We start from the raw sequence: 25,028 nt of genomic DNA on the forward strand, positions 1-25,028 counted from the left end.
GCCACATTGCGCAGTCGGACTGTGATTGCGCAGACAAGGAGAGGAAAGCATGAGGCTAACGAGCCGAAGCTGCGTGTCGACGTAGGAAGTGGCGCATTTCCCTTCCCGAGCAGTCACATTCGGCAAAAATTCAAGGCAGCGGAGCGCAGAACACGGGTGGAGTCCAGGAGCTGCTTCGGAGGTGCATGCGCTGTGAAGCAACCGGGCTCTCCTCGTTGACTGTGAGAGATTCACTCGTTGACGGGGGAACGTCTTCCGCCGGTTGTCGTCTAGCTCGTCAGGGGTGCAAGCAAGGCACTATGCCGATGTTCAGGCACCTTGACATCTCAGGTATGATGAGGCACAGTCACAGTCTGGCGTCGGCGTCAGGACGGCATCTCCATTTTGAAATGGACATCGTAAGTCTGTGTTGCAATTGCATCCACTTGGCTTGTGGACGTTATCGGGTCTTGCGTATTGAACGACGCGGATTTTTCTAAACGAGTGGTGGAAGGGAGGACATGTGCGTGTGCTGACACGTAAAGAGCATGTCGCGCTTTGGTCTGCAGGATCGGAAGATTGACAGAAAGTGTAATAAGCCCCTTGGTCACGACAGAAGGACTGGCCAGAGCGAAGCGAAACCGAGCGTTCGGCTTACTCGCCTTCTACTTGACGATAGTGCGCTTGGCCCATTGGTCCAAACCCATGAGCTTGGCCAAGGGGAGCTTCTTGTTGGTGTCGGCTACATGATCCACAAACCACTTTGGATAGCGCTGACGAATAGCCTGGTCGATCTTGTCCCATCCGCCTGTCATCTGACACCAGCGATTCACTTGAATCTGGAACCCTAGCTCCAACTGCATCGAAGGACATCGGTCCTTCAAGCCATTGGGCGCGCGAGGGAAGCGTTTCCGGGCCAACTCGAAGAGGTGCTGGGTCTCTCGCTTGATGTCGTAGGCGCGACAATTCTGTGAACCAGAGGCTGATCCAGGCTCGGAATGCCACCTAGCCTTTTTCTCGTGATCGACCTTGAAGAGCTCCAATTTGCCAATAAACCAGGATGGGTAGCCGCTCATGATGCGTTTGCCGACTCGCTCAGGTCCACCCGTCTCCTTCCACCAGATGTCGGCCAGTGTTTCAAAGAGCATCTCGATCTCGGGACCGCTGGCGAAGACCGCTCGCTGAGCAACCCTGTAGAGCGCCTCGGTGGCGCCAGCTGCGTCAAAGGGACGCTTGACCTCGGGGATGGAGCAAGTCGGCTTGAAGCCGGCGGCGGTAGCCGCAGCATTGAGCGCGGCATCTGCCTTCTCTTTGGCATTGCGCTGCTTGGCACTGCGAATCATGGCGTTCACCGCAGGAACCATGTCGTTGTGCAACTTGACTGCGGCGATGAAATAGTTGTCGTACTTTTTGCGGATCGACTTGTCGACATTTTCCCAGCCCCCAGTCATGCTCCACCAGCGGACGCTGGCACGCCTGAAAGCAGTGGTTGACTTGTGTATACCGGTGGGGTTCGGGATGGCTGCGATGTCGCGATTGTTCCAAAGATGGATTTGATACAGGATCTCTGTCTCTTTGGCAACGTCGAAGGAGGCTCGCTCAGCGGCACTAGCCAGCGGAATCGAAGTAAGGTTGTCGCGATCGTCGGGCTCGTCGCCGAAGAGCTTGTAGTCGATATCGAACATCATCTTGGCTACTCTCCCGAGATGACAAGTGTAGTGATGACAGACAACAAAAGAGGTTCGAGACGTCAGCTGTATGCTGAACAGCTGCTTCAGTGGCTCAGCGGACCGCCTGCTTGGGAACGATGCTTGACGACGAGGACGGTATGGATTGGACGCCGATGTCTCGCAAAACGAGGGTATTTAGACCTTGTGCACCTTCCAGCCAAGACTGAGGGAACGAACCTCTTCACGCTGTCTTTTTGCGACTGCGCAGCAGGGGCGAAGGGGAAAGCAAGCCAGTGCAGGGATGAGAACCGGCAAGATCAAGGATTTCAAGCGCAAGCTCGATGTCGACTACAGTAAATGAAGTGGGCATTTCCTTCCCTTCTGCGCAGTCACAATTAAAGGGTTGCAACCATGCACGTGCCCGTGAGAGCTGCATACGCCACCGAAAATTTGAAGCGCTTTGCATGCGCGCAGCAGGGAATCCTATCTCGCTGAGGCTCAAGGATGCCAAAAGTTGATTGTGTACGTGATCTACGGACCAAAGCTGCCTTTGAAATTGAAAGGGAGAAGAAAGAGGCGAGAAGAAGGTACAAGAGCTACGGAGGACAATAGGGCAGCATATACGCGAAGATGTCAAGATCTTCCAATTAGTCGTTCTTGTTGTGCTCCTTGACAAAGTCGCGGTGCCACCATTCGTAGGCCATCAGCTTGGCGAGGGGCAGTGACTTGTTGACGTCGGCAAGGCGCTTGACGAACCATTCAGGGTAGCTGTCTCGAATCTGCTTGTCCACGTTCTGCCATCCGCCGGTCATCTGGCACCAATGAACCTCACGAAGGCGGAGGTCCTTCTCGTGCTGGGCCACCGGAGAGTCAGATTGCATGGCCGCTACGCCCGACATGAGCCGTGCGAGCCAGTGAAGCTGCTCGGCACGCTTGAAGAGGTCTCGGGTCGCGCTCTCGACGTCGAACTTGAGCGGATCGATGGCCGAGTCGAGCTCTGTCTGGCGAAACATCTCTTGATGGTGTCTGTGCATGATGAGCTTGCCGATGAACCAGCTTTTGTAAGGGGCGAGGATGTCGGGGTCGATGTTGGCCGGTCCACCGGTCTCGCGCCACCAGACATCGGCGAGTCGGATGAAGTGATCGTCGATCTTGTTAGGACAGGTCCCTTCAGGGCGAATCGATCGGTGGGCGGTCTCCCAGAGCTCGTAAGTGGCTCTGCCGATGTCGTAGGGGCGCGGGATTCGGAGAATCGTCGATGTGCAAGCCGCATCAGCCTCGAGCTGGGCCTTGCTCTGCTTGAGCGCCTCGGAGTAGGCTTTCAGCACGGGGATGTTGTGGCTGTAGAGTCTGATGGCATCGAGGAAGAGCTCAGGGTACCTGTCGCGAATCGACTTGTCGATATTGTCCCATCCGCCCGTCACGGACAGCCACTTGATTGCGGCATTGGCGAAAACTTTGGCAGGACTGTCTTCGGGATCAAAAGGGCCTTCAGGATTCTTCTCCGATCTTTGCTGACACTCGAGGTGGATGGCGAACAGAGCATCGGTCTCCTTCTTGACGTCGATGGTGGATGGGTCGGGCTTTTCGGAGAGGATAGACCAGTCGAGCTCGTCGCCGTCCTTGTCGAGTGGGCTGGCTTTCAGCTCGAAGATGATCATGTCGGCGAGAAAACCGGGGGCTGTCGACTTGGGAGATGAAGGACAGGAAGCTATCGTCTCAACGGCGATTCCTGTGTAGCTTTGTCGGGCCCAGAGGAGACGATGAATGACGACACGTCGAAAGGTCTCTCAGCAACACACACGAGACCAAAGGAGGTATTTGTACGCATCTCATCTCTCGAGCCACAACGGCCTTGCAGACCGTCTCTGCGCAGGAAGAAACAAGGTTGAGCAGAATCTACGAGAAGAGCGGAAAGAACAAGACAAAGCGTTGATGCGAAAAGACCATGCCGACTTATGAAGTCGCTTTTGCTCCCTCTGCGCCGTCAGATCTGAAATCGAGGCAGCAGAGCGCGATGGAAGAGTGGTGCTCAAGCAAAATGCCACGCGTGGGCCCGCTTTCGCGCTCAGACGGAGTGGAAATTGCGCTCCCACGCGTTGGCTGCACCGCCCCTTTCAAGAAGTCACACTCAGACAGGCAGGCAATCGGCAGGCAGGCCAGATCGCCGCTCCCTTCCTGAGTGAGCTATTTTGAAATTTGGTCCAAAATCCCGAGGCAGCACATGAGTACATTCCTGAGCTGACAAGCGGTCAGCAAACACAGCAATGCACAGCTCACGAGTTCAAGACGGCACGCACGCAACCGTGCAGGTGTGAACAAGCCAAGCATCCGATGGCCCGCTCTCGCCGAGCACCGCTAGCTCGCTCAAGCACCCACCAACCAACCCTTCCCATGCATCGAGGACGTCCTTTCCACTTCAGACCTCATCTCAACCTCTCCCACCACCAACCTAGTTCGTCCGACGATTGCGTCCATCCGTCCAATCACGATTAGTCCCCGACGACGTGTTCAAGTGCTCGGCGCCGTATTGTATTGCAGCAACTCCACACCTGCAGACCAAATCGCGCAATCTCGACGGTCTCCCTCTCTAAAGTCACACTCGCTCGACTCGGCAAGCGATAAGCTCTCGCACCTTCCGAACCGCTTTCGTGTTTCATCTGCAGCTCTCTAAGAGCAGCGTCTCGATCCCCTTTCGATCTACAGCGTCCCTGCTCAAGAACGAATCGGCGATTCCCGAGCCCAACTTGTCAGCAACGGCACATCCGTCAGCTGCAGCCAGCTCAGCTCTTTCGTACACCTCATCGACTGATAGCACACCACCATGTCGCTTCAAAACATCTCAAAATCCGCCGTCCGCGTCGGCAAGAACTACATCAAGGGCTACTCAGACGTGCAGGTCAAGGTTCGTGATGCTACCTCCAACGATCCTTGGGGTCCCAGTGGCACCCAGATGAACGAGCTCGCACAGCTTTCCTACAACCAGAACGAATTCATCGAGATGATGGAGATCCTCGACAAGCGTCTCAACGACAAGGGCAAGAACTGGCGCCACGTCTTCAAGTCGCTCACCCTGCTCGACTACCTCCTCCACGCCGGCTCCGAAAACGTCGTCATCTACTTCCGCGACAACATCTACATTGTCAAGACGCTCAAAGAGTTCCAGTACATTGACGAGAACGGCAAGGATCAGGGCGCCAACGTCCGACAGAAGGCCAAGGACATCACCAACCTGCTCCAGGATGAGGCGCGTCTGCGCGACGAGCGACGTTCTCGCTCGCACATGCGCGATCGCATGTCGAACGGTCCCGATGACGAGGACGAGGAGAGGAGGAGAAGGCGTTCTGAACAGGACAGGAATCGTCGCCGACCTAACAACAACGAGGACGATGAGCTGCGACGTGCCATCGAAGAGTCCAAGCGCATGGCGCAGGAGGAGCAGGATCGCATCCGTGCCAATGCCAAGGACGAGGATGAGCTGCAGCGCGCACTCGCCCTGTCCAAAAAGGAGGAGGAGGAACGCATCAAGGCACTCGAGGATGCCAACAAGAACGCGCTTTTCGATGATTCGATCAATCTGGATGGTCCCAACGCGTATACCCAGAACCAGCAGGTGGATTTCTTCGGCAACCCGCTCGTCGACACCTCGGGCGGCCAGAACTACGGTCTCCAGCCCCAATACACCTCGTTCAACCCGTACCTCCAGATGCAGCAGACAGGCTACAACCCGTTCCTCCAGAACCAGCTGCAGCAGCAGGAGCTCATGCAGCAGCAGTACATGCAACAGCAGCAGGCCGAGTACCAGCGTCAGATGGAGCTCCAACAGGCTGCGGTGCAGTATCAGAACATGATGACGCAGCAACAGCAGCCGTTGCAACCGCAACAGACGTCGTTTGGATCCAACAACCCGTGGCTTCAGTCTGGCGGCCAGCAGCAGCAGCAGCATAATGTGCCGGTTGGCGATCTCTTCTCGTCGGCTCCCACGCCTCCGCCTGTTCAAGCCGCGCCGCAACCCGCACCGGAACCATCCCCGCAACCCGCCCCGCAGCAGAACAGACCTGTCCGCGCAAAGGTCACCGACGACGGCAAGTACAACGAGCTGAACCGGCTGCTGGCGCTCGGCGACGGCGTCGACACGTTCGGCAACACGGGAGATATGAGGATGGGCCCCAACATGGCCAGGTACAACCAGATGCAGGCGCAGAAGACCGGCATGAACTTCAATGCCAACACCAATGCAGGTGGTAGTCAGCAGGGTGGTGGCGCGGGTGGGGATAACAATCCCTTCTTCAAGGTTTGATGGAACGGTGGTATGGATTTGATAGTTTGCAATGTAATGTTTGGCACAAAGTGGTCTGTGTCTGAGGCGAGATGAATAGCTCCAGCGCAGGAAGGCTGTTCAAGGACTTCAGCTCATCGACGCGCACGGTCGGCGTGGACGAGCCGCAGATTGGAGACAGAACAGGTCCGTCGGCGTGTCCGTCTCGGCAACAGACGCCAGTCAGACAAGTCCGCCGCAGGCCAATCCCAGCTCTTGGACGCAGTCCTGCAACGGTTGACGCCTCGAACGTGTCCCTGCCCAGGTTGCGAGGCTCGACTCAGCGCTAGAAGTGCAGTCTTCAGGCCCATCCCAAGAACCCAGACGTACTGGAAGGAAGGAGATACGATGCTGCAATTACGACTAAACAAGGCGACCACCCAACCATGATACGATTCCTCCTCACTTGCTAAGCGGGTTAACGCCGTACGACAGGCCTACGGGCTTCTGCGGGTACCTCCTGTGCTCGCTCTCCTGGTCTGGGAACGGGACCTCGTCCGGCCCGTACCTCTTGCCGTTCCCATCGGTCGTCGCTGCATCGGGGAAGTTCATCAGAAACGCGGCGTGGACCGCCCGGATCTCCAATTTCGCGAAGCGCATTCCGAGACAGATATGCCTGCCGCTGCCCCAGGGAACGAATTCGCCCTCTCCCTTGCCTTCGCCTCGCGAAAAGCGGTCCGGGTCGAACTTGGTCGGGTCCGAATAGATGTTGTTGTTGCGGTGGGCGGCGGCGAGCCAGAAGCCGACGAATTCGCGATCCAACACGTTGGATGAGGCGATCGATGTTGTTGTCTGGGTCGCTTTGGATGAGGTTGTGACTTTGCGACGGAAGAGCATGGAGATCATGAGGATGCGCATGGTCTCGTCGAAGACGGAGGTGTAGATGGGCAGGTCGGCTTCCCACGCGGTGAGGGGCACGCAGTCGAGCTTCTGTTGGAGGGACAACGCGTTCCAGTCCTCGCCCCGTTCTTCGACGTGGGTGCGGATCATGGCCTCCATCTCGCCGCGGACGCGATCGCGCAGCTCAGGACGGGCGCATAGGAAGAGCAAGAAATACGACGTGATCCCCGTCGAGTTGATGATGGCCGCAAAGAGACTGCCCATGACGAAATCCTCGATGCTCTTGATGCCCGAGCCGCGGTCGATCATTTCTTGGACAAAGTCATTTTCCCTTCGGCCCTCTTTGATGCGTTTCTCGACGGTGGAGCGGATCTCGGCGGACATGCGGATGGCGCCGATCCACTTTTTGACCGTGCTCGGCCAGGGGAGCAGCGGGAAGTGGGTGGCCATGTACCCCGTATTGTCGGCAAATGACCAGAAAGGTCCCTCGAGCGCCTTGGCCGCGTTGACGTCGCGAGCGTGTTCCGCCAGCCCGAGCAGCAGTACGCTGATCTGAAACACCAGCGGGTAGATCGTCTTGTGCACATCCACCTCTCCGTTTTTGGCCGGAAAGAGCGCAAAGTTGTCCACAATGATCTTGATCATGGCGGGCAATTGGCCCTCGAGGCGCTTGGCGCTGATCGCACTTCTGAGGTTGGTCGCGAAGGTGTCGGCTGGATTCTCCTCGCCGTCGGCAGACTTGCTCTTGAGGAAACTGGGCATCTCGGGGATGCCAGCGAACATGACCTCGTACCCCTTGTTGAAGTGCAGTCCGCGGTCGTTGAAGAACGTTTTGCCATCTTGGGGCGGGTTGTTGGTGATTGTGACAACGTGACCGCGCGCATTGACGCGGACCCCATTCTGCTTGGGAGGCGATTCCTTCCAGTGCTCCGGGTCGCCAAAGATGCTTCGAAGGAACGTGTTACGTTGCGAGTAGAATTGGAGTGGGCCCAGACCGGGGAACAGAGAGGAGCGGTACGACTGGACGGCGTCGGAGCGAGAGAGCTGGGAAGGCGCACGAAAGAGGTTCCACAGCAAGAGGGAGACGAGAATGACCGCGGCGGACCAGAAGGTGGGCGAGCCGATGAGCATGCCCTGGGTGGACACGGCGAAGAGGTTGGAGGTCATGGCTTGCATGCGCCCGCCTATGCGCAAGTGGAGGGGTAGAGGGTCCAGCGATTGATGAGCGAGAGGGTATGAAGATGTTGAGCAGGAAGAGGAGAGAGAGGCAAGGAAGTGGAGTTGAGTTGAGCTCCTGGTGCGAGCGAGGGATGGAGTGAGGGAGGGAAGAGGATGGATACCGAGTGGACCCTTCTTAAGCTCAGCTTCTCGAGATCTAGCTTCAAGGTGAGCAAGGGCCAGCCACGGAAGCTCGACTCCACTAGATGAACCGCTATCAGCCACGCCTGTGACCCGTTCCCAAGCCACGGCTTCCACCAGCGGCGCTGCGCTCGGGCGGACAATACGATGCGAGGTCGACCAGCCATGCGAAGTGGACTAGTCATCTGTATGCACTTCTCACGGGGGTCGCAGCGCTCGGATCGGCGTAGACCACTCGCACACACCTCTTGCCGCTCGGTTGACACATTTTTCCGCGGTTGGCAGAGGAGCGTCTATTTCTAGCCTCTTGAGCTACGCCCTTACGATTAGCTAGCGAGTCACCGACACCGGCGTGACAACAACCTTCGCACGTCTAAACGCATACCACATCACACGTTCCAGTGGTACAGTCTGACGTTGATGAGCGAGAGGCTGTCATCGATCGTGGGAAGACGCTGTTTGCCGGTGTGTGGGGTCAGTCACCGTCGCTCCGAACTCAATTCTTCGGATTTCTCACGGGAATTCCGGCGGTGGTCCCATCGAAGCTGCATGTCGGCCTGAGATTCCCTGCATGGATGCATGGCCGTCGTCGGCAATCGTTTCACATGGGTGCAAATCGAGATAGCAGGGTCTGTGACTGCACAGCACAGATACAAGGCGTGACCCACGACATCGAGTCCCAGCAGAAGGTATCTTGACTCTGCCGCCTCGACACGAGCCAGAAGAGTTCCGCGGGATTGAGATCCCAACATTCTGACAGCATGGTATTCTATTGCTACACATGGCCTTGACCCCATATCCCGGTCGAATGCCCGAGTGGTTATGGGGCTGGCTTCAAGAACTTGACAGAGCTTTCTTGGCCACGTTTATGGCAACACCTCCAGTATATCCTGGGTTCGAATCCCAGTTCGACCAATATTCTTTTTGCCTTTTTGTGGGAAAAAGTGGAGAATAATGCGGAGAAAAGGGAAGCGCTTTGATTCGGCTATTCGGCGCACGACCGTCCACGTATCCCGGAAGACGTTGGCTGGAGAGCGATCTTCTTCACACCATCCTTCTCGTCGACCTCAAGCCAACCTCAGCTGCAACACATCGAGCTTGCTCGAGCCGGACTCATCCTCTTTCCCGTGTTTAGCCTTGCATCGCTGCGGCTCACCGAAACTCTCTGCGTCTCAGCCCAGGCAGCTCGAACTACCAAGTCAAACGCTCATCGAATCGCTCACGGGGACGGTACCACACACCACAAGCTCCCCTTCCCATTGGCAGCTCCAATCTTGGTAGTTCGGTCGGTCCTATCACAGACAGTGTCGCTGTTGCTCTTCCCACGATGTACCCGCCACAGCCGCCGCTCGCACGCCTGCGCACGCAGGGCTTTGCCGGCTACGGCATCGCCTTTTCGCCCTTCTTCCCTGCGCGTCTCGCCGTCGCCTCGTCCGCCAACTACGGTCTGGTCGGCAACGGTCGCTTGCACATCCTCTCCCTTACCCCTTCCACCCAGCTCGTCATCGAAAAGACTTTTGACACGCAGGATGGCTTATACGACCTCGCCTTCTCCGAGGCGCACGAGAATCAGCTCATCACCGCCTCGGGCGACGGGTCGATCAAGCTCTGGGACACCGCCCTGGATTCGCATCCGATTCGAAACTGGGCTGAGCATTCGAGGGAGGTGTTCTGTGTCGACTGGAACAATATCAAGAAGGACGTCTTTGCGAGTTCGTCCTGGGATGCATCCGTGCGGATCTGGCATCCGGAGAGAGGGGCGAGTTTGACCGCGATCACGGCGCACACGGGGTGCGTGTATGCATGTGCCTTCTCGCCGCACGATCCGGATGTGTTGGCGACTGCTTGCGGGGATGGACATTTGCGGTTGTTCGACCTGCGACAGCCGGGTGGGAGTGCGACGATAGCCGTGCCCGTGGGTGGGGAAGTCTTGTGTTTGGACTGGAACAAGTATCGGCCCATGACGGTGGCGACGGGAAGCACAGATCGGGTCATCAAGACATGGGATTTGAGAAGCGCAACGCAGGCTGGAGCGGGAGTGACGCCGATGCAGATGGGTACTCCGACAGCCGCACTGATGGGCCACGAGTATGCGATTCGCAAAGTGGCCTACTCGCCCCACTCGCCGAGTCTGCTGGCGAGCGCGAGCTATGACATGACGGCGAGGATCTGGGATGCCGATGCGGCCGCGATGGCCGGCCCGCCAGGTGCGCAACAAGGGGGAGGAGCAGGGTCGATGCGGAGGATTCACGATACACATACCGAGTTCGTCGTGGGTGTCGCGTGGAGCTTGTTTCAAGAGGGACTGGTGGCGAGCACTGCGTGGGACTCGGAGACACATCTGTGGTCGGCGTAGCAATGACAATATCCTCAGACGAAGATGGCGTGAGAGTGTGATTGCGTTCATACAGTATCGAGGATGACGAGGGCTGCTTGATTGGAGCCGTGTCGGTGGGAACGTGGATTGCCATTTTGTTTCCCTGTTTTCTTCGGTGAATTAAATCGCGCACGGCTGCAAGGTCACCTCTTTCGAATGAAGTCCAGCCTCGTCGTCATAACCACCCACCACCTCTTCGTTCATAGACCACCATCCTGGTCCTCCGGTTTCCTGCTCGTAGAATCGTGTAGAGCAGAAGTAGACCATGTCGGCCTCCAGCGCGGTGCCGTCGGCCTCGGCCACCGAGACGTCTCCCCTCCTGAGCATCGCACGGCAGCGCTATGCCGTTCACTCTGCCTCGGAAACCCCGGCTGCCGATGCCGACCTGGTGGACATCACAAACGACCGGTATGACCTATCCACCTTCAAAGGTCGCCTGCTTCACTTTGCCTCGGTCACCTCGCCCCTCACCCTCCTGGCGTCCACCGCCGAGCTCAAGTCGGCCCAAGAACTGGTCACCAACTACGAATCCAAGTTCCCGACCAATCGCACGACGGGTACCTACCTCGTGCCTCGATCGGAGGCGGAGAAGTACTGGAAAGCGCGCCAACTGGTCGACTCGTCCGTCCACCCGGATACAGGCGAGGTGATTCTGTTGCCGTTCCGAATGGCCGCCTTCGTCCCCACGAACCTGCTCGTGGTCGGGGGCATGTTGATGCCCAATCCCAGTTTGGCCGGGATCGTCTTCTGGCAGTGGATCAATCAATCCCTCAACGTAGCGGTCAACTATAGCAACGCCAACAAATCCGTGCCGATGAACATGCGCGAGGTAGGACTGGCGTACGCTGCCGCTACGACGAGCGCGGTGGGAATCGCAGTGGGCATGTCCAGAGGCGTACCCAAGCTGCGGGTCAGTCCGGGCGTCAAGGGTGTTCTGACGAGTTTGGTGCCGTTCGTTAGTGTCGCCAGCGCCGGTATTGTGAATATCAGCTGTATGAGGTGGAAGGAGATCAAGGATGGAGTGCGCGTGTTTGTACGCGATGACGAAGGTCAGAGACAGCATGTTGGCGATAGCAGTGTTGCTGGACGTCGCGCCGTGGCTATGACCGCCGCAAGTAGGGTTTTGACCAACAGTAAGTTGCCCATCCTTCTTCCTCTCCCAAACACCGATGGATTGATGCCAAGTGCTAACAACGTTGTGGTTGCGCCAAACAGTTCCAACACTCATCCTGCCCCCTTTGGCCCTCAAGTTCCTCCAACGCGCCAAGGTGATCCCGGCCAGCGGAGCCCTCACCCGCGCCATCGATCTGACTCTCATCGGCACCAGTCTGCTCGTCTTCCTCCCCCCAGCCATCGCCACCTTCCCCCAGGTCGCCCGCATCAACCCCATGCTCCTCGAGGAGCGATTCCACAACTTGAAGGACGCTAATGGAAACCCCGTCACAGAGGTCGAGTTCAACAAGGGTCTCTAGAAGCTTTCGGGAATACAAAATTCGGCCCAACATCAAGGTTCACAGACGTCTGACGTGAGAGCGATTGGGCGAAAGGCACAGAGCCTTTAAACCGAGAGAGTTGTGAGACTTTTGTACGCGATTGGTGCGACAGAGCGTATTTACATTGCCTCGAAGGCGGGCGCGATTAAGGACGAATATGAGTGGAAGTGGCTGGAGGAGCGAGCGATCCAGAGTACAAGAGGATGGGTGGGTGGCGCAATCCTAGCGGCCAGGTATAATGTATGAAATGTTCATGTGGTTGCTTCCTTTTGCTTTGGATGCGTCTACTTGTTCTTCCTCGACTCCTTCTTGATCACGACGCCTTCATCGCCTGAACTCGAGGCGTCGGACTCGCTGCTACCCAATTCGGCCTTCTTGGCCGCAGCGGCAGCGGCCTTCTTCTTGGCCGCCTTCTCCTTCTCCTCCGCCGCGGTCACCGCCAGCAGCGGGTCATCCTCCATCCTCGGCGCACGGTACGATCCACCGGCCCGATCACAGAACGTGAAGTACTGGCCGTAGTTGCACGTAAAGAACAGGTGGTGCAGCGTGTGATGCGAGGGACCGTTGATGATCTTTTCGAGCGGCGAGTTGCAGATCATGTCGGAATCGTGGATCAAGATCGACCACAGGTTGACAAACACGAAGAGACAGATCGAAACGACGCGGTGAAGAGGGAAGACGAAGGGGAAGATGTGGTAGGGCAGAGACTGAGCATAGCCGTCGAGCGGGTGGAAGGCGTGCGAAGCCCAGGGGGTGGGGACGAGCCACTTGTGGTGCGGCTTGTGCACGTGCTTGTAGAGTCGCGGGTGGTGCTCGAGGCGGTGCACCCAGTAGATGAGGAAGTCGGTGAAGAGGAGGAAGAGGGGGACAGACAGCAATGCGTAGCCCCAGCCGTAGTCGGAGATGTTCTCGTAGAGCTTGCTGTGACCGCGAACTTCCAGGACAAACCATGGCACGGTGAGGAAGTCGAGCGGGAGGAAGGCGCGCATGGACGACTCGATCTCGAGTCGCACTTGGTTCTTGATGAAACGTGGGTGCTTCTCCATCTCCTTGTTGAAAATGTACTTGTAGGAAAGACCGGCAAATGTGAAGTAGAGGACCAGGATGCCAACGTAGGTGAGCACGAGGAGCGAGACAGTCTGTCGGATGATGTTGTCTCTTGGTAGCGCCGAGACGCCTTGCAGTGCGGACCAGTCGACGTTGCCGCCGCTCAAAGAAGACGAGACGGCATCCTTGAGGACAGTGTTGGCGAACCAGTTGGATGGCGAGAGCGCCGACGTGCTAGACGATGCGGCCCATGTTGCGGCGTCCTTCAATCCGAGCAGGGATGAGAAGTTGCTGGACGACGATGCTGAAGCGAGAGATGCCAACGCGGAGGAATCCTTTGCAATGGAGCGTGGCAAGGCAGGCCAGGCCGCGGCCCAGACCTTGTCGAGCGCGTAGGTGTCGGCAATGTCGAGAACGAGATCCATGTTGAAAGTGTGGCGTGTGGAGAGAAATGGGTTGTTGTCGATCGAAGGTGATTTGATGGTTGCGCCAAGGATGTGCTACGCGAAGTCAGAGGCTTCTAGATTAGCGTATTACCGCAAATGAGATGGTGGGTGCTGACTTTGACCGAAGCAGGGAAAGTATCACTTGAGATAGCAGGAAAAGCGCGACGGTGCTTTTGATGTCTTCGGTGTCGACAATGGTGACAGTGGGTCAATGAGCTTTGTATCTGTGGAAGACAATTGTTGTGCAGATTGAGCCGAGATCGAACGCCACTGAAGCGCTATCAAGGTGGTGTGAGGAGTCTAAGTAGCGTCGTCGAAGAGCCGAGCGTAACGTGGCGTTGCCGGTCGCGAATAAGCTTGAGTTGGACGCGCGATGGTCTCGAAGAGGGAATGTCGGGATGAAAGAAGGATGAACGACGTTGAGGTGTGAAGGTGAGCGAGAGTAAGAGGCGAGAAAGATGGAAGGCACGGACGAGTTTGGATGAGAAGGTGGCGCGATTGCCGAACGACTGCACTTTTTTGAAGCCGAGAGGCAAACCTTCAAAACCTTGCTCAGGACACTCGCTTGCTCGCTCGCCCACGCTCCGTTTCAAGGTTTCCATTTGGCAGCGCCGTCTGCTGCTGCTGTTCCTGCCTGACTAGTTCTGCGCAGCGCTCACAAGAAATCCATTCTCCTTCTCTCAGTCAGAGTCGAGCTTCGAATGATACGAGTTTCCAGAGTCACTGCGCTTGTTGCGCCAAGGCCAGAAATCAGGCGCTGCAGTGGCTGTCAATGTCTGCTGATCTGTGCTGTAAAGCCAGAGAGATATGACCTGACTCTCCCTCTTGCAGCGCAGGCCTGACGCTCGGTCATTTCCAGCCTGAGCGCGTCTGACTTGCGTGACGGAAAGTGGATTGCCACGGAACCACTTTGCCGGCGCAGAGCAGACACAGAGAAGCATCAGCTGGTGCTTGCGTGCGTCAGTGGGTTGAGTTGCAAATACAAAGAAAGGGCTGCGCTGCCAAAGAAAAGTTTCGAGAGAGTATCAACAAGCAGGATAGCAGCGCATGTGTTGTGGCCGACGCGCCTTGATTCAAAAGAGATCTTCCTTGCTTCTCAAACAGGCGCGTGCCAGAAACAAGGCTTTTCCGTCAGGCACAGGAGCAGAGGGCTCGTTGCCACACTCCGCCAGCCAGCGCGAAGAGTTCAAAATCTGGTGATTTTGGTCGTTTTTTTTTTGAGTTTGCAACTGAGTTCAATTTCGCCTTTTTTTCCCCTCCTGCTAGACAACCAACCCTCGCGTCGGGCGAAACAAGGCTCTTGACTGGCGCTTTGCCTGCGAGCTGACCCAAGGGTCCGCCCGAAGCTTCCAAAGGATTTTCAAGGTCTGCATCCTCGCTCGTGGCCGTTTGTATTCGAATTGGCCCTGGAAGTTTTCAGATTTACGCCGGAGAGAAAGCCGAGCAAAAGGACCTGGCTTGCATTGCTCCACCATGGCAATACAAATGGAGGATCTGCGCTGAATTCAAACGATGTGAGGCTTAACGAGGCACGGCTCGTGACTCCCACTCATGCTCCCTTCCTCACGGCGCAGCGTGGTCGGACCATCTTTCGTAGAGCCTGAGAGAGCGCATCTACATATCTGGAGAGCTCACGCTTTCAGACTCGACCGTCAGCCAAGTGCGGACCATCCCATCTTTCCCCTCTCTGAGACAGCGTCGATGGCTTGGCCCACACCCTGCTTTACCCCACTCTGGCGCCGCATTGGTGGACCCTCGTGACCCACGAACCCTTGCTGACCGCAAAGGGTCTGTCAGGCCACCAAGCACCCTGCTGCTCCAACGTGCCAGTTGCCAGTGAAGTATGTGACGGTGCTCGGGTCCCAGAGACCTGTTTCCTCAGCAGCCGGCTCAAAACAATGGCTCAACAGATTGTTCTGCTTGGTGAGAACAACGCAAATAGGTGGCCGAGTGACGGCGTTCGATTGACGGTAAGCCTGCATCACCGGTGAAAATGGGGCGAGGACGGCGAGGTCGCTCCAGATCTGATAAGGATTTGCCGGCGGTAAGAGACAGCTGTGGCGAAATGGCGGATCTGCCCGATTCATTGTGCAAGTATGTATCGGTAGATCTGTACGTCAGCCCGACACCCGAGCTGACATCTCTCAGGGTCCGCTCCTCGACCCGTTCTTCCTGTTTGGGCACCTACCAACCTGTCCTACGCTGCTGGCCAACATGCCACACTCAAACCACTCGCACAGCGGTCAATTCTGCTCACATGCCAAAGACTCGCTCGCGTCCGTTCTGCAGCGTGCTCACGCATTAGCCTTCACTCACTTCCATCTTAGCGAGCACGTCCCACGCCAACATGCCACCGAGCTCTACCCGGAGGAGGTCGAAGCGTCCATCACTCCAGATTCGCTCCGGGCAACGTTTCGAGAGTATCTTGAGGCAGCGAGGTGGCTGCAGAACGAGTATGCGGGGAAGGAGATGCATGTGCTGGTCGGCTGCGAGACGGAGAACATCACCAGTCCGGGGACGCTCGACTACCTCACCGCTGTGCTGGGCAGCCAGGCGGGCACTGAGCCGGAGCTGATCGGAAAGGGAGTGGTCGACTACATAGTCGGCTCACTCCACCATACGAATGCGATTCCCATCGACTTTGACCGTCAGACTTTCGACAGGTCTGTTGCAAGCTTCCAGTCCACTTCTATGGATGCACACCTGCAACTGATCAACCGGTACCTCGACGACCAGCTCGAGGTGCTGCAGCGACTCAAACCCGAGGTGATCGGCCACTTTGACCTGTTTCGACTCTTCACGCCGCAACTCAAGCTCGATGCGCCAGATGTCTGGGACAAGGTGGAACGCAACGTGCGGTTTGCCGTCGAGTACGGCGCGCTATTCGAGTGCAACGCTGCTGCTTTCAGGAAGGGGTGGAACACGTCGTATCCAGGGAGGGAGATTTTGGATCTGATTGTGGGGATGCAGGGGAGGTTGTGCCTCTCGGACGATTCGCATGGCGTACAAGCTGTCGGGTTGAACTATCTGCGACTGAGAGACTATCTGGTAGAGGCGGGCGTCGAGACCATCTGGTACCTGGAGAAGGACGAGGGTCAGACGGATGAGAAGGAAGGAGATGGCAGGCCAATAAGGTTCGCGCGCGGAACAGTGGCAAAGGCGATGGGTTCCGAGTGGAAGACACAGCCATTCTGGACGACGTTTGCTGCGGCGCTCGAGTCGGAATCATAGATACACACGCAAAACTCATCACTCGCATCCTCGCATCCCAATCATCGGTTCCGACACAGCCTAATCACGAGCCGTCGTCTTTTGATCATGAATGTCGATTTGAACAATGCACAAACCTGTAGCAAGTGCTTCACTTGCGTCCACCAGCCTTGCCCTTCCTCGGCTGAGGCAGTGTAAAAGGCGTCTTGAGCACCATCCTCTTTTCGCCGCCCACCACGCTCGCGGTGCAACCGAGGGTCCTGAACAGCTCCCTGAGCGTCGCAGGCGGAATGTTGCAGTTCCTCGCCAGCTTGTCGTGGTCCACCGAGAAGTTGTCCAGGTGCAACGCGAGCGCGCACATGTAGGCCAGCACCTTGGTCTGGTGAAACGCCGACATGACTGCTCGGTCCGAGTTGGCCGGCGTCTCGGTGAACGTGCCGAGGATCGCCTTGACGATGCGCTTGTTGGCGTCCTCACCGTCGAGCTTGAGCGCGGTGATCAGCTTGCCCCGCTGCGAGACGGATTTCGGTCGGGATTGGATGTACCACAGCAACGACATGTAATATGCGATGCGCACCTTGGTCTTCGCGTCTTCCTTGTCTTCGGTCGCTCCGAGAGCGGGCATCATCATCACATCCTCAGCGTTGGTGACAGATGCAGCTTCGTCCTCGTCCTCGTCGAACGTCGTGTGCTTCTTACCACCGCTGCCACCGGAAAGGTGCGAACTGCGTTGAAGGTTGTCCACCAGTCGCGACCAGATCCAGGCCGGGAAATCCTTCGAGTAGGGGAGAAGCTCCTTGAGCGCCTCCGGGTCGCTGACGTTGTCGATGAGCTTCTGTATCGGTAGCGACTTGAAGATCTCGCTGGGGATGAGGTCGGAGATGCGGTAAGCCTCCGCGGGATGCTTGGCGTCCAAGTTGGCCGGCGGCATGGGTCGAGACGACGTCGACGAAGCAAGCACTTCATCGAGCGATGGCAGCGATGCCAAGTTGTCCTGGATACCACCGGTGAAGTCGTCGAGGATGACCTCCATGTTGGCCGTGTCGACCTTCATACGGTCCTGGTTGCGCGCGTTGGCTTTCTGCTTGCGATTACCAAATGCGTCGCCAAGAGCCCTACGTGCTGCCGTCATCTCGCCGTAGTCGGCGAATGTGCGCTTACTAGAGATGGAAGAGAGCGAGCTGTTGGCCTTGATCGATCGTGCAACTTGGAACGTAGGCACGGCGCGAAGGGTCACGGAGCTGCTCGAAGGGTCATAGACACCCACCATATAGTGACCGGTGTAGCCTCGCGCCTCGGAGCTGCTGCCGAACTCGAAATTGTTGCCGACATAGGCCATCGTGTCGGTCTCGCCTGCGAGAAGAAGCCTCTCGTCGGTGTCGTTGGTCGATGCGCCGGTCTCGTCGGGCAGACCGTCGGCGCGGTATATGCTAAACTTGGTCGAAGGTGCAGGGTTGTAGTCTGCAAAGGAAGCAAAAGCGGCGCCAGACTTACTCAATTGCTTGAAGCTGCTCCCTGAGCCTTTGACGCTCAGCGTCGCCTGGCCTGAGCCAGCCTTGCTGGTAGAGGAAGAAGCGGCTGCATTGGCCGAGGTAGAGGCCTTCTTGGACTTCTTGGGCGAGTCCGCAGCATCGGAGAATTTGGACTTTCTCTTGCCGTCCTTAGCGGGACTGTCTTTGCCTTTCGACATGGCGAGGCTGTGCGATCCAGGCGAGCCGTGATAGGTCACCTGCTTTGGTGTTGGACGGGAGGACAAGGTGGTGAGAAGCAGCACTGAGAAAGTTGGCTGCTCGTCAAAAATTCCACATCAATTTTTGATTCGGTTGCATATGCAGCAGCACCAAAAATTCAGTGTTGCTAGGGCTGCCTTAGTCATGATGACATGCGCCAGCCTTTGCGACCTAACAATGTCACAAAAACTTTTGCCTGCCCACGTGGCGGACCCTCTCTGAACGCCACACTCTGGACACACCCGCCGTCAGGTGAGAAGCTTTGACTTAGGGTGTACATGCCGTTCCAATGACTCGACGCCGTTCGCATCAAAGGTGTCAGATGCAACACGTCAGATGATGCTCGGACAAGCGCTGGCTTTGGTGCGATTTGTCCGAACGAAGCCTACGGTGAGACAGAACGGGGAGCTTCAAACTCAGAGGGCCCGAATGAAAGGGGAGCAAGAAGGCGAAACGGGCAATTCACAGCCGCTCGATGACAATGTTGCAGAGTCTCGATCTCAAAGCTCGCATGAGGGCGAAAGGGAAGGGCTCGGACTTGGTTCGTTTTACGACCCATGAAGATAGACTTCCGTTGCATGAGAACCCTTGTCTCGCTTGCGGTGCCGCCATGTGCAACTCTCTTTCCGAAAAGTCGGGGTAGGCGCTACGCCACGACGTATGCAACAGTTTTCTTCGGGTAGTCATACAGTACAGTACAACTGGCAACTGGCATCGTCACAGCGGAGATTATCGCCGGCAAAGCAGTCCTACCTCCCCGCGTCTTTCGAGGCTTCGGGAACCTCAGCTCTGCGGAGCATAATAACGAATCCAGACCAAGACCAGGATCCTGCTGCTGTCATCGTAGCCCAGGCTGTCTTCCTTTGCACCTCGCTCGATGGGCCCTTTCTCATCCACCAATCGCCTACAGCCAACTGAGACCCCGACTGTCAAGACTGTAAGCCACACCTTGCCATGTCACCCGAGGCTCCATCCCGACTCCCATCATTGTGTCTTACATGCACGCGATTGAGACCTTGGACGTCATGAAATCGAGCCGTACGAATCGGAAGGAGGAAGAGCGGGCAAGATCCGAGTCTAGACAGCAGGCGGGGGTCCTCGTGATTCGAGGTCAGCTGCACAGTCGAGACATTTTTTGTTGTTTAGTTTCTCCGCAGTCCCGTGCTTTGGCTCGGCAACAAATTAGACAGGCAGCGTGGCACACCGGAACAGCTCTCAGCCCGGGTCCAAGCCTCTCGCTCCCGTCCTTTACATCGGGCCCACCATTTGCCGTGCCTTCCTGAGACCGTGGCCTGTCATTCTGCTGCAGGTACAGCGATCCTCGCTCATGTGCACTTGCCATGGCTACAGTCATTGCACACAGAGCCACATGGCGGTGAGACATCGCCGGGCAGCGTGGGAGATTTTGAGCTTCCTCCTTGCATACGACTTCTTGCCCTCTGGATAGCATTGCTGTCCCCAACGATGTCCGGTGAGCCTACCTTGATTCCACACATATAGTGCTTCAGCCTTGTCTCCTTACCGAACGATCCGTCGCCGCAGGCACGGCAACAGAGGTTTGCCATGATTCGCCTTCGATCCGGACTCCTCTATGGAAGCACAGCGGGGCCGTCATGGGATCTTGGGCCGATTTGCCTACTTGGGCCGCTCCAGGCCCCGACTTTCGGCCTGTGTGGCTACATCTGTCGCGACCGTACTTCTCGAGACTGTCGCATATAAGGAGAGTGGACCAAGGACAAAATGAACCCCTCGAGCCCCTCCCAACAGCTACCGAGCTTACTTGCGACGCCCTTACTCGAGCAGCAACCTCGCCCGACACTCGATAGCAGCCTTTCGTCAAGTCCGTTGCTACAATGCTCGCTGTATTCACCGCTTCCTTGGCCATGGTCGCCTCGGCCACCCTCTCGGCAGCAGGTCCCATCCATGAGCGTCAAAGCTTCACCCCTTCGGCGTGGGACACGTGGATCTGGAACAACCAGAGCACCAACGTCTGCGCAGACGGCAGCATGACCGGTTTCGCCTACAACATGCACTCCGGTGCCAACGACATCCTCATCTACTTTGACGGCGGAGGAGCTTGCTGGGACACCAACTCGTGCTTCACCAATCCTACCGCCTTCAACCTTCAAGGCTACACCGAGTCGTCTTTCCAGGGTTGGACCAAAACCTCCCTCGATTCGCAGATCCTGCTCACATCGCGCGATCCTGCTAGGAACAACCCTTGGGCTGGTGCGCACTACGTCTTCGTCCCTTACTGCACGGGCGATATCCACGGCGGCAACAATGTCGTCACATACGACGGTGCTCCCGCACCGATCTACCACAAAGGTTACAGCAACTTCCAGACGATCCTTCAAGTCGTTGCTGGTGCCGTGCCGTATCCGCAAAACGTCTGGATCACGGGAACCAGCGCAGGCTGTTTCGGTGCAACGCTCAACTATGTTGCTGCCCGCAAGGCTTTCCCGTGGTCGCGCATCCACCTCATCGGCGACTCCTGCGAAACGACCCCCGGTTTCATCGGCACCAAGCCTTCGTGGAAGCTCACTCAGCCCGGCGGTCGCGACTGCCCCAAATGTCAACCGGGCGAATTCAACAGCTTCCTCCCCGCCCTCTCATCCGCCAACACAGGAAGCAGATTCGGCTCCATCTCCTTCGCCTCCGACGGAACTCTGCCAGGTTTTATGGGTGCCACGATGGACAGCTTCACAAGCATTATCAGCGGCTACTTTGCAAATGTGACAAAGACCACGACGAACATGGCCAAGACGTTCACGGTGACCGGCGAGGGTCACGGCGTGCTGTACCAGACCAGTCCCGTGTCGACAACGGGTGCCACGTTGGCGAGCTGGTTGGCGACCATGAAGAATTTGAGGTCGGGAAGCGCGTACAAGTCGGTGTAAGGGATAGGGACGGCATTGTGTATGATATGGGCTGGTTTCAGGTTCGAACGCAAGTCATCATGTATGAACCAAGCAAGTAATTGTGTTTGTGATAATGACCATAGTTTATGGTTTACGTCGTCGATTGATGTGGCCTTGACACAGGCTTGTCGACGTTGTCGCTGGCCCTGACTGCTTGTGACGGCTATGGGCCACAGAGTCGCTTTACAATGTGGCTGCACTGCGACAGCTGTACGCTCTTGGTATACTGTAAGCTATCTGTGCGACTCGTGAGCAACGAGTGCATCAGCTCGGTCTTTGGTGGAATCCGCGTCTTCGGAAAGAATCGGCTGCTTGATGAGACCGGCCTGGTCGTTCTTCTTTCTTGCCCTCTTCCGGCGGGCTGGCGACGCCAACGAAAGTCAGTTCCCATCGTTCTTGCAAGCCGAAATTTGACGGCGACAGCGAAGAAAGATTTTGGCGTCTCATGTGCTCGAGGCGCTCCCCGCCGACTTATATCTCAGCTTCATCGCTCCGATTTTGATGCTGTGGTGCTCGTGCTGATGCTGCCTCGGGCTACGTCGCAGCTGATCGATCCCTTCGAAATCGATGTCTCTCTGCGTTGTTGTCTCTGTCGAGTGTGCGCAGTCAAGGCGGCAACTCGATTGATATGTAGTCGATGACGTTGTGCTCATGTCGTTGCTGGCGACAAGGCGACTCATCGGGATCCCGATGCCGATCCGTCTCAGATCCGTATCTTGGACCGACCCTGCTAACACAGGTACGGGTGGTTCGGTGATCCGACTCCGCTGGCCAGCTCGTCACTACGAGCCTCGTGCGCCGTCGCCAAGCATTTTCCGGCAAGATCTTGTGCGAGGCTGAATTGTGTTTGATAGGCGGATCTCCTCGTCTGTTCCTGAATCCAGGCTCGCCTATGCATCTGTTGCAACCCGACATTTGTGCGCGGAGCCGTTGCGCGCAACGCTTTTTCCAACCAATCCCCTTACCGCCAAGCCATTCCAGACTGCCGTGAATGAGAACTTTTACCGTGGGCACAGCATGAATTCGGCGCGTGTACGTTCCTGCATCGAACGTCGGCCCAGCCAAACAGTCACGGATATACGGTGCGAGGCTGTGTCAATGGAGAACGGGTCGCGGAGCTCGGTCGTGCCTGAACACACGGCGGAGCACGAAATATTAAACTTTTCAGAGAGAGATGGCACAGCCAGTCAGGGTCGGTGCCAAGGAGGAGCGACCAGGCGGGAGCGCGACAAGGAGTCGTGCCCAAGCGACTAAGGGAAATCTTGGCTCGACGAAGGTGTTCAACTGGGCCAAGGGATGGTTACAGCATGCGCGCAGTTGACCGAACTCGAACCGTGAGCTCAGCGTCGCTTGCCATGCCCGTCTTTGCGCCGTTCAAAGACGAAGCGAGGGCCAGAAGCAGAATCAGCAATCACCTCTGCGGATCTCATCGTCCTGGTTGACTGCTTAGTGTTCGAGAGGCGCGATCACAAAGACACTCTTGCGCGCTCCTTACCCAGGGGCGTTAGGTCGGCGAAGCTACTCCTTGTCTGAGCAGAACATCATCCTGCTTATGCAATTAGGGAGCAGCAGCAAGCAGCTTGAAGTTCGACAACAGCTGATCACCAGCTGCTCGCTAGACGAGCATCGCACTAATGCTTAGCACGGAAGCAGTGCCCAGATCAGAAGAAGTCAGGGTCTTCCTCGATGAATCATCGACGTTGCAGAAAACCCTGCTCGCCAAAGCATTTGCAGTAGGCGAGCGGCTAGGCGAGGACCCGTTTTGACCCGCGGCCTTGGAAAGGTAGGGCCGTCATGATGGCGCCAGCACAGGCATGTTCGTCGTCCGCACCATCCGAGTCGGCGATGCCCTGCAAGGAGCATGCCCTGCCGTCTCTCATCGAAGAAAGCATTCGCACGAGAAAGTTGACACTTGTCGAAATGCAGACAGCCGGACAAGGCGCGGTTCAGTGGAAAAGAGGCGCATCTGAGGCTCGCGTTATGGTAGACGCGCTGCCAGTCATGCACGTCTGAGACAGCACAGCTCGACTTGTCTCACATTGGTCGGTTCTCGTACCATTTTTGCACCGAGCTCAACGCTCGCGCTCGAACGGACCTTGAACCTCCCTTTGCCGGACGGAGGAAAGTAGACAACCTTCCAGCTCGTCGCAGGCTTGTTGCTCGCAATCGAGCTGCCAACGGGGACCAGGAGAGCACGGGAAGCTCTCGATCTTCCTTTGAGCAAGCCACCGAGGTGGTTCGAAATTGTGCCTCGATGAACTTCGATGGGTTTCATGCCAACCGACCATCTACCCACAATGGCAAGCCTCGGCGCGACTGCGAAAGCAAGGCTCGCGTCAGTCGAGAGGCCGAGGAATGGCCGCCATCGACTCAAAACGCCGGCTTATGCTCCGTACAGCTGCCGCGTGGCTGTCATTGCCAGACCGACAGCGGCTCGGCTTGCTTTCTGCACGCTAACTACGCTGCGCCGAAGCAGTCGCATGTCATTGCGGTGCTCGGTCGACCTGGTTTCAGCCTCACTGGCAATGGCGCTGGCGTCGGTACCCGTAGCCCTTTCCCTCGCCGTACATCAGGACACGTTGTGTCCAGTAATCGTCTCGATCACGACAGGAATGCCAAGCTAGCAAGCCACGCATAGGTCCCGTTCTGTTGTCCACCGAGAACGAGAAACCGACGTGCGTGATCTAAGACAACCTTGCTTGCTTCCGAGGAACGTTAAGAGCCCCGCGAATCGATCATTCGCCTGTCCCCCGAACGAGCATCAGCTTTGCTGCTACAACGTGACCTGTCGATGGACTAGCTCCCAGCTTTCACTCAGCACGAGCCTGTAAATCGGTGCAACTATATGCGCTCATCGCGTTGCTGTGAGGATGTCTCGCGTGTCATATCGGCTTGACCCGTGCCTCGCGCTGGTTTCCCCATGTCGATGTCGCTTGCTGCTTCTCGATGCAGGTAGCCGCCCCGCTCTTTGTACTTAGCCGCCACGGTCTCAGCTGAGAGCGGCACTAGCTGGTACGACGGTCGTGCCCGATTCATGCTTTGCCTGTGTCGCGCAACGTGTATCGCGATGGCTCCGCAGCTGTGTTGGGTGAGCCGCCGTCGCGACGGACGCGAGTCGCTTTCCCGTCTTTTCTCGTCTCCGACGTGTAGACGAGATTCAGCCTTGTCGAAGTGTCTCACATTCTGGCGTGGTGATGCCTCCCTTTTCCTCTTGGAGACTGACATGCTGCTGTCTTTGTGAATGTCTTAGGTTGCGGTCAAGATCCGCCCCGCTCCCGCCTTTCGACCCATATGGATCGCCTTCATGCGACTAGCGTGGATGAAACCGAAGCTTATCTGTGTCAAAGGCTCCGTTCATGCTCGAGCAGATGGGATCCGAGAATTCGCCGTCCATCGCGTCGGACTCTCCCTCTTCAATCTCTTCGCTTCGCAGAGCCAAGTCGATCATGATCATCATCATCGGCGTTGTCGATCGCTCGCCATATTGAACGGCCCCTTTTCGGCCTGAGCTCAACCAAGCCGAATGCGGCCAAACAAAAAATCGGTCAATTAATGCAGAAGCACGCTTGCGTCTGCAGGGCCAAAAGGGATTTTCGAGAAGGCGAGCTGCAATGTGCTGCTCGTCTGTGCCTGAGAAT

At 57.0% G+C, this 25,028-nt stretch overlaps 10 protein-coding genes and 1 non-coding gene across 11 annotated transcripts; 6 read left to right on the forward strand and 5 right to left on the reverse strand.

The window, feature by feature from the left end:
* Positions 1 to 644: 644 nt before the first annotated feature.
* Positions 645 to 1,667, reverse strand: PSEUBRA_000826 (uncharacterized protein; the record flags this gene model as incomplete). The annotated part of the gene is made up of 1 exon (XM_059464458.1): positions 645 to 1,667. One exon carries the CDS (start codon positions 1,665 to 1,667, stop codon positions 645 to 647), a length of 1,023 nt encoding a protein of 340 aa, XP_059321084.1.
* Positions 1,668 to 2,296: 629 nt separating this feature from the next.
* Positions 2,297 to 3,310, reverse strand: PSEUBRA_000827 (uncharacterized protein; the record flags this gene model as incomplete). Its single annotated transcript, XM_059464459.1, has 1 exon — positions 2,297 to 3,310. One exon carries the CDS (start codon positions 3,308 to 3,310, stop codon positions 2,297 to 2,299), a length of 1,014 nt encoding a protein of 337 aa, XP_059321085.1.
* A 1,163-nt stretch (positions 3,311 to 4,473) lies between these two features.
* PSEUBRA_000828 (Epsin domain, N-terminal) lies at positions 4,474 to 5,949 on the forward strand (the record flags this gene model as incomplete). Its single annotated transcript, XM_016434118.1, has 1 exon — positions 4,474 to 5,949. One exon carries the CDS (start codon positions 4,474 to 4,476, stop codon positions 5,947 to 5,949), a length of 1,476 nt encoding a protein of 491 aa, XP_016294595.1.
* Positions 5,950 to 6,369: 420 nt separating this feature from the next.
* Positions 6,370 to 7,974, reverse strand: PSEUBRA_000829 (Cytochrome P450; the record flags this gene model as incomplete). Its single annotated transcript, XM_016434144.1, has 1 exon — positions 6,370 to 7,974. The coding sequence occupies one exon, from the start codon at positions 7,972 to 7,974 to the stop codon at positions 6,370 to 6,372; it is 1,605 nt and encodes a 534-aa protein (XP_016294596.1).
* A 994-nt stretch (positions 7,975 to 8,968) lies between these two features.
* Positions 8,969 to 9,081, forward strand: PSEUBRA_006434. The gene is made up of 2 exons: positions 8,969 to 9,004; positions 9,046 to 9,081. It is a non-coding gene; the product is annotated as a tRNA-Sec (tRNA).
* Positions 9,082 to 9,493: 412 nt separating this feature from the next.
* Positions 9,494 to 10,522, forward strand: PSEUBRA_000830 (WD40 repeat; the record flags this gene model as incomplete). The annotated part of the gene is made up of 1 exon (XM_059464460.1): positions 9,494 to 10,522. One exon carries the CDS (start codon positions 9,494 to 9,496, stop codon positions 10,520 to 10,522), a length of 1,029 nt encoding a protein of 342 aa, XP_059321086.1.
* A 286-nt stretch (positions 10,523 to 10,808) lies between these two features.
* Positions 10,809 to 12,015, forward strand: PSEUBRA_000831 (Tricarboxylate/iron carrier; the record flags this gene model as incomplete). Its single annotated transcript, XM_016434130.2, has 2 exons — positions 10,809 to 11,676; positions 11,759 to 12,015. 2 exons carry the CDS (start codon positions 10,809 to 10,811, stop codon positions 12,013 to 12,015), a joined length of 1,125 nt encoding a protein of 374 aa, XP_016294597.2.
* Positions 12,016 to 12,320: 305 nt separating this feature from the next.
* Positions 12,321 to 13,508, reverse strand: PSEUBRA_000832 (Fatty acid hydroxylase; the record flags this gene model as incomplete). Its single annotated transcript, XM_016434142.1, has 1 exon — positions 12,321 to 13,508. One exon carries the CDS (start codon positions 13,506 to 13,508, stop codon positions 12,321 to 12,323), a length of 1,188 nt encoding a protein of 395 aa, XP_016294598.1.
* Positions 13,509 to 15,743: 2,235 nt separating this feature from the next.
* PSEUBRA_000833 (PHP, C-terminal) lies at positions 15,744 to 16,760 on the forward strand (the record flags this gene model as incomplete). Its single annotated transcript, XM_016434109.1, has 1 exon — positions 15,744 to 16,760. The coding sequence occupies one exon, from the start codon at positions 15,744 to 15,746 to the stop codon at positions 16,758 to 16,760; it is 1,017 nt and encodes a 338-aa protein (XP_016294599.1).
* Positions 16,761 to 16,890: 130 nt separating this feature from the next.
* Positions 16,891 to 18,429, reverse strand: PSEUBRA_000834 (RNA polymerase I associated factor, A49-like protein; the record flags this gene model as incomplete). The annotated part of the gene is made up of 1 exon (XM_016434140.1): positions 16,891 to 18,429. The coding sequence occupies one exon, from the start codon at positions 18,427 to 18,429 to the stop codon at positions 16,891 to 16,893; it is 1,539 nt and encodes a 512-aa protein (XP_016294600.1).
* Positions 18,430 to 20,322: 1,893 nt separating this feature from the next.
* On the forward strand, positions 20,323 to 21,369 carry PSEUBRA_000835 (Protein notum; the record flags this gene model as incomplete). The annotated part of the gene is made up of 1 exon (XM_016434116.1): positions 20,323 to 21,369. The coding sequence occupies one exon, from the start codon at positions 20,323 to 20,325 to the stop codon at positions 21,367 to 21,369; it is 1,047 nt and encodes a 348-aa protein (XP_016294601.1).
* Positions 21,370 to 25,028: the final 3,659 nt, after the last annotated feature.

This window comes from Kalmanozyma brasiliensis, assembly GCF_000497045.1.
Source record: "Kalmanozyma brasiliensis GHG001 unplaced genomic scaffold PSEUBRA_SCAF10, whole genome shotgun sequence".
In the NCBI taxonomy this organism is placed as follows: domain Eukaryota; kingdom Fungi; phylum Basidiomycota; class Ustilaginomycetes; order Ustilaginales; genus Kalmanozyma; species Kalmanozyma brasiliensis.